Here is a 10,871-nt window from a genome sequence, read left to right on the forward strand (position 1 = left end):
TAGAGAATGTGTGGAGAATTTTGAAACGAAAAATGTGACAACGACGACCCCGTACTGTTGCACATCTTAAGACGTGTTTGCAGGAAGAATGGGACAAAATAAAAGCTGAAACACTAAATCACTTGGTATCCTCGGTGCCAAAACATCTTTTAAGTGTGGTAAATGCTTTACTGTCCTAACTTTTTTTTTAGTGTGTTGCAGGCCTGAAATGCAGGAATGGATGTGTATTACTAAATGAAATAAAGTTGACTAGACATACTGTCTGCAATGAAATCAAAGTAAATGTAAGAAACATTTGGGGTTGTAATTTCAAAAGACTTTACCAAACTAACGCACCATTATTTTTCACTTATTATTGTCAGCCAAGGAATATAAATATAGGTTAAATGTTATATTTCTGTTGTATGAGATTTATATTTATAGTTCCTGTATAATATTTTTTCTTTACCTCTGTATTTTAGTTATAGGTTAACACCCAGAAAGCAATGTTGTAATCAAGAGAACACTATACACACTGAAGTATAGAGGTGGGAGTATCATATTGTTAGTGTTAACTAGGGATGTAACGATACACTCTACCCACTCTACCCCTCTGCTGTTTAAAGTGAATATCGATTCATTTTACATGTCAAATCGATTTGAATCGTGGAATTTTTTAATCGGTTATTAACTGTCTTGTAGCGCATTGTGCAATGTCTAGTGTTAACTGTAACCTGTTTCTAAGGACAGTGTGACTAATCATTTCTTTCGGTAGATCAGAAAAAAACAAAATCAGATATACATGTCATTTATGCAAACTAGTCTATCCAGACGCTGTTACTTTTGCATTGCTTGTACAATAATGAAAATTGTAGTTTGTATAGCTTAGTTAAAGTACAGTAGACCCTTGAGTTACGAACGGTTTACCATACGAACATTTCGGGTTACGAACAATCTTTTTCAACTTAATGTACGAACAAATTTCGGATTACGAACAGAAATTCACGAAACACATGACTTTACAAACAAGTTGACTCCAACCGTCTCTCTCTATATATACATACAGTGAGCGAACATTCGAACAGCGGACGGTGTTTTCTTTATATTTTGTAAAATTCAATATTAAAATGTCCCCAAAGAAGGTTGTGTTGTATAATTACTGCTGCCAGTAGCTGTCACTGTGTATCAGACAGAGGGGACAGTGAGAGAGAAGAAGGAATTCGGCCGAGTAAAGTATTCTTTTTTTTGTGCAATTACACCTACAAAATACATTACTATTAAAATAAAGAAGGAAATAATAGAGAAATATGAGTTATTGTTGTTTCTGGTAGATACATTTTATAAAAAAAAAAGAAGGAAATGTATTATGGTGTATGTGCCAGTGATAGCTCAGTGGTTAAGGTACTAGACTAGTAAACAGAAGGTTGCCGGTTCAAGCCCCACCACCCCCAAGTTGCCACTATTGGGTCCCTGAGCAAGGCCCTTAACCCTCAATTGCTCATCATGTTCTGCTCATTGTGTAAGTCGCTTTGGATAAAAGCGTCTGCTAAATGCTTAAAATGTAAATGTATGGTACAGCACACGCACTGTACTGAAATGTGGTGTGTGTTTTATGTACAGTACTACTGTGTATTGTTTATTACATTAATGTCTATTCTATAACTTAAGATTTAAGGGACAATATACTTGTATTTACAACAAAAAAGACCTTTTAAGACATTAAAAAAATTAGGTAAGGGGGTGGTTTAGGAGGTCTGGCATGGATTAATTCCCTTTACATTATTTCTTATAGGACAAATACAGTAGGTTTAACTAACGAACATTTTGAGCCCTTTGGAACCAATTAAATTCATAAGTCAAGGGTCTACTGTATAGAATTGCTCAAGAATCCACATTAGCCAAACAAATCCAGTTTCTGTCACAAAATGTTTCCCACCTCAAAAAAATATATAACCGGGTGACAAGATGCTGAACTTGCAAGATGCTTACAGGAAGAAATCAATCCACTAACAGCTCACACAAATAAAAGAATTAAGTCAGACGTGTTTTTGTTTCTTTTTATAACATCATAAACATATTGATAACAGTGACTACTTTGCAGTTTTGAATATTGTATGAGTTACAGAGGTTATGAAAAACATAACACCTTATTCCACAGAACAGTGCAACCTAAGCAGAAACAAACGAATAAAAAGAAATATAAAAGAAATGGATGCCACACACCTTTAGAATCTCAATACATTAAGCGCACCTATCATTTAGTGAATGAATTTTGTGTTTGAACAAAGACATTTGTGGAAAGATTGAAAAGACATCATATAATCAAGATCACTTTAGTTATCAGCTCTGGAAAAAAAAGTCAAAAATCGATTGCACAGCAGGTGTTATGACCAGTACACAGCTCTGTGCAAATTAAGAACAAATTAAAAAGAACAGCATTTACCCCCACCCTCAGCGCACAATTCTTGCCCCCCAAGTAAATTTACACTTGTATTTGAATCACATCTGCTTAATAAAAAAATTCAGCCATCCAGTTGACACCCAAAGGGCAAGCAGAATCTACTCAGAAATGTTCTGTAGCAAGGTCGAAATACTTTGGGGGTGCTCTGCTCCAAGCTCCGAGAGGGTGCTGCAGGTTTCAGTGAGAGGGTGTAGGTAGAGGCAGAGGTTTTGGAGATTTGGAGGGTTGGGCAAAGGAGTGAGAGGAAATCCCACTCAGATTATTAGTCCACTGGCCTCTTTTCACCATGTTTCTTTGTAAACTCTTCTGCATTTTTAAAGAATTTTTTTCGGTCTTTCGAGTATTCCTCTGCTAGGTCAGCCCTCAGTGGGTGCTCTGGCTGAGGGTCATTGACAAGAGCGATGAGAGACTGGATTACTAATTTAGGAAAAAAAAAAAGAACAACATTAATCAATGAAAACATAAAGATAACAATGTCTACAGGCAAAAGCAGTCTATGTGCATTTAAAATTTCACCCTTATGGATGTAACATTTGAACTGACCTGTAAACTGTCTTACTGTCTACACAAACTAAGCATCAGTTAAGCCGTTTATATATTTGTTTGTCTGACCTTTAATGAAATATGGGGTGTGTTCGAAAAACTAGTGAGCTCTACATAGACAGCATTTTACGTCATCCTACGTGCGCTCCCGAGAAGGAGGCTGTTCGAAATCCTAGTTGCCTTAATATCCTCACTAGTAGGTATCTTAAAAGTTCAACGCTATTTTGACTCAGGAACGAGTGAGCATCCGATGCTGCCTTAGCGGTGAAGGCAATTAACGTCATGTTTTAAACTTTTGGTTACATTCATGACAGAAACGGTAGTTACTCATTACACAAGGTTCATTAGTTCACACAAGGTAATATCGAACACAGTCATGGACAATTTTAGTATCTCTAATTCACCTCATCTGCATGTCTTTGGACTGTGGGAGGAAATCGGCGCACCCGGAGTAAACCCACGCAGACATGGGGAGAACATGCAAACTCCACACAGAAAGGACCCGGACCTCCCCACCTGGGGATCGAACCCAGGACCTCCTTGCTGTGAGGCGACAGTGCGACCCACTTAGCCACCGTGCCACAAATTCGTCAGCGAATTTAATTGTTTTCAGTACACGGAGGGAAATGTTTGTTGACATGCTAGCGTGTTGAGCCACCACATCCCATTTGTTTGAATGGCATGAGGCTAACTGTGTTAGCTTAGTTAGCGAAAACTGATGTAATCACTGTCTGAGTAGCACGTTCGAATAACCTGCCTTATACGTAAGTCGATGACTTATTAGAATCCTCTCTACTTAGACAGCTGCCTATGTAGGCAGTAAGAGAGCAAGGCAGCTCACTAGGTTTTCGAACACACCCATGGAGTAAAAGATATAACAACTTAAAAGCGTTATGAACTGAATGAAAACACTAAGGAAGAAAAACTTACAGCTTCAGATATTAACACAGTGTTTTTCAACACAAAGATATGGCATTAAATGTGATTTTGTGTTGTGAGTATGAACACAGAATATAACAAACAGCCATAACAGACTACAGAAATCAGGTAAATGGTTCATTTTTATTATATATTTTGCTTATGCATTTTCTCCCCCTTTTCTCCCTTTTAGCGCGTCCAATTGACCGATTGCGTCATGCTTCCTCTCCACCAATGTCGATCCCTGCTCTGATTGAGGGGAACGAAGCTAACCCACGCCCCCTCCGACACGTGGGCAGCATGCCGTATGCTTCTTATCACCTACACTTTGACGAGTGCAGTGCAGTGCAGCTCAGTGTTGTGTACGGAGAGACACACCCTGAGAGCATTCTTTTCTCATCTCTGTGCAGGCACCATCAATCAGCCAGCAGAGGTCATAATTGCACCAGTCATGGGAGAGAGACCAATCCAGCTTAGTCCCGCCCATATCTGAACAACAGGCCAATCGTTGTTCATGTGGCCGCTCAGCCTAGCAGACAGGCAGAGCCGAGATTCGATACGATACGATGTATTCGAGATCCCAGCTCTGGTTCCAGTGTGTGTTTTTACCGCTGCGCCACCTGAGCAGCCCTGGTTCATTTTTTATTAAAACAGAAATAGAAACTAATAGTATTTTTATTTTGTGATGGTCGATTCCCTCCGACTAGCAGACTAAACCCTACTTCACATTTACCTAAGTGGGCTGGTGGATAATTCCCAAGATATGTGTAGTCATTGCCTGCCGCAATGGGCAAACAAATGCACAAGAAATAGGGCAATACCTACATCTTTCATTGAAGTGAACTCAAGAGAAAGGAATGCCGTTTATCACAAGTAAACAGCCAAATATGTGTTTGACTAAGAGTCAATAACTTTTCATTTAAATTCAGACTTAAATACTGTTTTTTAGTGTAATGTTAAAGTTTACAATATTCTGTTTTTTTTATACTTTATAAACTGCTGCACCAGTTTACCTTGATCAGTTTTTGTTGCTGGTTTCCAGTTTTCAGCACTTATAACTGGCAGGCAGACCTGGCCTTTCTCATCAATGTTCGGGTGGTAAATCTTAGTTTTGAATGTGATCTTTGGGGGTTTAAATGGATACTCAGCTGGGAATATGATCTCAATCCGAAATGCACCTTTATCGTATGGAGGATTGTCCTGAAAAAAAAAACACAAACAAAAAATATAAATACAATTTACACAACAGTTCCGACCTTACAATCTGATTGGTTGAGAGGCGTCCTAACCGTGCTGATATTCGTGATAACAGCACGGTGTTTTCACACCACAACTGTATTACTCTGCTGACGCGTTGCCATTAACGACAAGCTTCATGCACACAAACGCGCACGCAGGCGACACAGCCTTTTTTCCCAAATCGCGTTTTAAATCCGTTATCTGATATACAATCTAGCGCAGGGGTTTTCAACCTTTTTGGACATGCGCCCCCCTTCGTGTGCCAACCGCGAACTTGCCCCCTTCGTGTGCCAACCGCGAACTTGCACCCCCCCCCCCCCCCCCCCCCAAGTTGCGCCACGACACCCTCCCCTTCATCAACCACCGCACAGACATCATTGAGAAAGCTCCTGACAAGCTAAAATAACGTAATCAACGTTGTGCACATCATACATACGATGCAATTTTGCTGATTGAAAATATTACTTTAAAAAGATAATACAGCCCGATCCCATCAGAGCCGATTCTATCAGCACATTATATAAATTCGTGGTTCACTTTGGTAAATCGTAAGCGGTTCTTGCTTTTTGAGAGCAGAAAACGTTACTTCACAGAGTCAAGCATAGACAAAAGTTCATCAATTACTAAGTTGGTTAGTTCGGGATCATCTGCTCTGACTGACAGAAAACGTTTAGCTCCACAGGCAGAACGAATCTGAGTCGGCTCCCGCTCTGTGGTAATACTCAGTATAATTAAGCCTGAGCTTTTTAACGTAAGTGAGTCACACAAAATGTTCTGCAGTAGTTGGTGTTTATTTACAACCGCAACATTATTTTATTATAACATAACAGTAAACACGGAGAGATGACTGAGAAAAGAAACTTACGCTGCGCTTAAAATGAATCGACTCTTGAATCACATATCGATACTGTGAACAGAGCATCTCTCTTAAAGAAACACACACGTCCTATAACAGCAGTCGTTGCTTTTGTCACCGGTTTATTTTCACTGTTAGCCCTATTTTGAAGGTTTTTTTCAAACTGAACTGAATAACATTAAACGTGCGTGTGTGCGTGGTCAGTTAGAGTAATGAAATATGTCTCCCGTGGGTGAAAAATGAACTGCTTTAGTTTTAGAAGTAAAAAAATCTCATAATGCCACGCCCCCCGGTCAGGCACTCGCGCCCCCCCCAGACAAGTACTTGCGGCTCCCCGGGGGGGCGCACCCCACAGGTTGAAAACCCCTGATCTAGCGCACTGTGTAGGGAACATAAATCAACTGTCTAATTCACTATCTAGTGCACTATGTAGGGAACACATATCCATGATCTGATACACAATCTAGTGCACTATGTAGGGCACATTAATGTGTTTGTAATGCAAACAGTTAGCTTAATAGCCCAGTTAGCAGCTCCTAGAAGTTCTGTTATCACCCATATCCTTTGGTGTGTGCGAGAGTTTTTTTATTTCTTTTTTTCCCTTCGGAGGTTCTTGCCCTCTTCTTCTTGTTCTTACCTCCCTGAAATGAGTTTTTGCAACTTGGGATGTCTGCTTTGTAGTGTTAAACTTTATATTCGTTGTGGAACTACTTTTTGGCGGAAGGTATTATCAATATTAAAGCATATTTATTATGAAATTCAGGGCTTCTTTGATTTATTTTCTTTCTTTATTTTGTAAAAACTGTTGTATAAAAGCAATAGAACACTTGAGGTCGTGTGTTATCACAAATAACATCACGGCTGTGATGATCTACGGCACTCGCCTTCGGCTCGTGCCTGCGACGAATCGCAACCGTGATGTTATTCGCGATAACACACTCCCTCTCGTGTTCTATTGCTTAATTATAAAGCATAAGTCCGTTACACATCTTTAAAACCAGCAGCTGTGGCACTTTCTAATAGCTTATTGACAAAAAGGTGTAATGATATTTTTAGGTCAAGTTTAAACAAATGATCTGTTATGCAAAATCAAGTCAAAATCACAAACAGTCTACTCCTAATCCTCTCAATGTGTTTAACTGTTTCAAATAATACAGAATGAAAAGTATGATGAGCTTACTTACTGGAACAATAAGCCCTTGCCAAGTCAGTATGTTCGACTCATCAACTTGGATGTTACGGAAGTTTTTCATTCCAGACTTGCGGATTTCATCAAGTTCCTGTAAAACAAAGTGCACACTTCTGAAGTCTGAATCAACCCTTTGTGTAATCTTAACGTCATACATACTCCCTTGTCCTAAGGGTAAAAATTGACCCTCCCCCCCTTTACTATTGTTGTTTGTTTATTAGGATTCTAACGTCATGTTTTACACTTTGGTTACATTCATGACAGAAACAATGGTCACTCATTACACAAGATTCATCAGTTCACAAGGTTATATCAAACACAGTCCTGGACAATTTAGTATCTCCAATTCACTTCACTTGCATGTTTTTGGACTGTAGGAGGAAACTGGAGCACCCGGAGGAAACCCACACGAACACAGGGAGAACATGCAAACTCCACACAGAAAGGACCCGGACTGCCCCACCTGGGGATCGAACCCAGGACCTCCTTGCTGTGAGGCGACAGTGCTACCCACTTAGCCACCGTGCCGCCCCTCCCGCCCTTTACTAAACCCCTAAAATAAATGAATGGCAACCTGTCATTCATTACTACTTTGAGAATATCTGGAGTCACTAGTTATCACATTTAAGCTGAAAAATCATAATTTAGGGGATATGACGGTTTGTTTGTTTGTTTATTAGGATTTTAACGTCATGTTTTACACCTTTGGTTACATTCATGACGGGAACGGTAGTTTATCTTCACACAAGGTTCATCACTTCACTGGACTGTGGGAGGAAACCGGAGCCCCCGGAGTAAACCCACGCAGACACGGGGGGAACATGCAAACTCCACACAGAATTTAACAAAGCACCCAGTCAGTTTGGTAAACAGACAACTAAAATGTAAACATTTTTAATGATAAAATATCAAATGATCTAACAAGGTCACAGTGCCCCATAAAGTTATCTAACATTAACTATGCACATTTGCTTGTGTAGTGCAAACAAATACTGAAGGAGCAACTATAAGTGGTAAAAATAGGAGATGTTAATGTTTGTTTATTAGGATTTTAACTTCATGTTTTACACTTTGGTTACATTCATGACAGAAACAGTGTTCACTCATTACACAAGGTTCATCAGTTCACAAGGTTATATCAAACACAGTCATGGACAATTTAGTATCTCCAATTCACTTCACTTGCATGTTTTCAGACTGTGGGAGGAAACCAGAGCACCCGGGGGAAACCCACGCGGACATGCAGAGAACATGCAAACTTCACAGAGAAAGGACCCAGACTGCCCCACCTGGGGATCGAACCCAGGGCCTTCTTGCCGTGAGGCGACAGTGCTATCCACTTAGCCACCGTGCCACCCCTCCCCCCTTTACTAAACTCTTAAAATAAATAAATGGCATTCATTTGTCATTCATTACTACTTTGAGAATGTCTGAAGTCACTAGTTATCAAATTTTAAGTTGAAAAATCATCATTTGGGGATATGCTGACGGTAAACACATTGGTTGGTCATTTTAGACCAATAAACAGAAGGTTATTGTCGTCACTTGAACAATTAGTTTAAACGTTTAAATTACCTTAACTGCAGAATAACAAAAATAAACATAATTTAACAAAGCACCCAGTCAGTTTGATAAACAGACAATTAAAATGTAAAAATGTAAGTTTTTAATGATAAAATATCAAATGATCTACCAAGGTCACAGTGCCCCATAAAGTTATCTAACATTAACTATGCACAATTGCTTGTGTAGTGCGAGCAAATACTGAAGGAGCAACTATAGGTGGTAAAAATGGGAGGGCTTTTTTTTGTTTGTTTGTTTTTAAAGAATGTTAATGTTTGTTTGTTTGTTTATTAGGATTTTAACGTCATGTTTTACACTTTGGTTACATTCATGACATGAAACGGTAGTTACTCATTACACAAGATTCATCAGTTCACACAAGGTTATACACGAACACAATCTTGGACAATTTAGTATCTCCAATTCACCTCATTTGCATGTTTTTGGACTGTGGGAGGAAACCCACGCGGAACGGGGAGAACATGCAAACTCCACACAGAAAGGATCCGGACTGCCCCACCTGGGGATCGAACCCGTGAGGCGACAGTGCTACCACTTAGCCACCGTGCAACCTGTCATTCATTACTACTTTGAGAATGTCTGGAGTCACTAGTTATCACATTTTAAGTTGAAAAACCATCATTTAGGGGATTTTTTGAAGTTTTTAATGATAAAATATCAAATGATCTACCAAGGTCACAGTGCCCCATAAAGTTATCTAACATTAACTATGCACAATTGCTTGAGTAGTGCCAGATGGTAAAAATGGGAGGTTTTTTTTTTATAATGTTAATGAAAAAAGATTACCTAGTACAGTAGGTGTATGTTTTGTTGTAAACAGTATTTATCAGAATAAAAGTGAAATCAGGGTAGAACAGATCCCTGATTAAGAAATCAAGCTAGTTTCGTTTTCACGAATTACAGGAACTGGAGCCTTTGACAATCAATCGGAAAGTAGAAAATGACTCAGAACTTTCCCACACTTAGAGAATTTCAGGGATAAAACAAACATGCAAGGTCCTTTTTTTAACCGTATCTGGGTTAAACTATTATTTTTACATATTGATCAAGGTGCATTAAACCCAAAGTCTTAATGACTTCCTGCTTCTGTTCAGCCAACAATGTTAATGTAAAAAGGTGGTGCTAAAGCTATACGAGTGCCAAATTACTCATTATAAGGACATGAAATCAATTGTCTGTTATGTTTGAATGTGTGAAAACCAAATATTATTTAAGACAAGTCTTATGTTTGGTGAAAAGTCAAACGTAACCAGCTAGTGATTCCTATCGCTCGGAGTCAACTCGGAGTCGACTCCCATTTTAAGGAATCAAAGTTTCAGATTTTAGGTTTTTCGGGTTTTAAACTAGAGAACTATTTATTCACTAACTAAACAGTTAAAATTAATTCAAATAGTTTAACCTTAATGTTCATTTATATTGAAGAAAAAAATATAACGTAAACCAACGCCCATAACCGGTACAGTGTTGAGTACACTGGGTTCTCCTTTGCCGGCGGCACTGGCAGACAGACATTTTCATTCTCGATAGCGCTCAGGCTTTCCGTTAGCAAGCAGGCTAACAGGCTAACTAACTACTTAGCTGGATTGTTGGCTAACTGCGATTAAATTGACTTGCTTATTAGGTCCGCTCCTTCATTCTGCTAATTCTCAGTTAAAAGGTTTTAACATTTGGTCTAAATTCGACACACGCTTCGTTTCGTCCGTGTGTTGAACCAAACAAACCAGGTGATTTATATTTCTTATCTATCATCAATACTGTAGAATTACTCAGGATATTTACCTTATGCAGCCTCCTGCTTGCCGCCATCTTGGACTAGATGACTAACTACCCACAATGCCCTTCGGTAGCAATAGATTCTGGAAAACCCCTTAACGCACACGCGCACTGTTAGGCCGTGTCTCTATGCACATACTACCTTACTAAATAGTGGACAACAACCCACGGTGTCGCTGCGATTTTAGCATACTCTGTAGTACGTATAGTATTCGGTTTGGGACCCAACCATTTAGGTATAGTTGCCTGATCGGCTAGCACACTTTAACCCCTTCACACTTGTGTTATACTTTAGAGTAGGAAAACAATTCACAGTATTCTTTTTTAGC

At 39.3% G+C, this 10,871-nt stretch overlaps 1 protein-coding gene across 1 annotated transcript; it reads right to left on the bottom strand.

The window, feature by feature from the left end:
• Nucleotides 1-2,022: 2,022 nt before the first annotated feature.
• On the bottom strand, nucleotides 2,023-10,637 carry ube2l3a (ubiquitin-conjugating enzyme E2L 3a). The gene is made up of 4 exons (XM_063013999.1): nucleotides 10,549-10,637; nucleotides 7,181-7,276; nucleotides 4,915-5,101; nucleotides 2,023-2,857 (listed from the first exon to the last, which is right to left on the bottom strand). The coding sequence occupies exons 1-4, from the start codon at nucleotides 10,573-10,575 to the stop codon at nucleotides 2,703-2,705; spliced, it is 465 nt and encodes a 154-aa protein (XP_062870069.1). The 5' UTR covers nucleotides 10,576-10,637; the 3' UTR covers nucleotides 2,023-2,702.
• Nucleotides 10,638-10,871: the final 234 nt, after the last annotated feature.

The sequence above is a fragment of the Trichomycterus rosablanca genome, chromosome 18 (assembly GCF_030014385.1).
Source record: "Trichomycterus rosablanca isolate fTriRos1 chromosome 18, fTriRos1.hap1, whole genome shotgun sequence".
NCBI classification, from domain to species: Eukaryota; Metazoa; Chordata; class Actinopteri; order Siluriformes; family Trichomycteridae; genus Trichomycterus; species Trichomycterus rosablanca.

Coding starts and splice junctions, on each gene's coding strand:
- ube2l3a (XM_063013999.1), bottom strand. CDS start 10,575: ATGGCGGCAAGCAGGAGGCTGCATAAG. Junction 5,102..7,180: donor GGCAAGGGCTTATTGTTCCA/GTAAGTAAGCTC, acceptor TTTTTTTTTCAG/GACAATCCTCCATACGATAA. Junction 2,858..4,914: donor AGCAACAAAAACTGATCAAG/GTAAACTGGTGC, acceptor TTCCTAAATTAG/TAATCCAGTCTCTCATCGCT.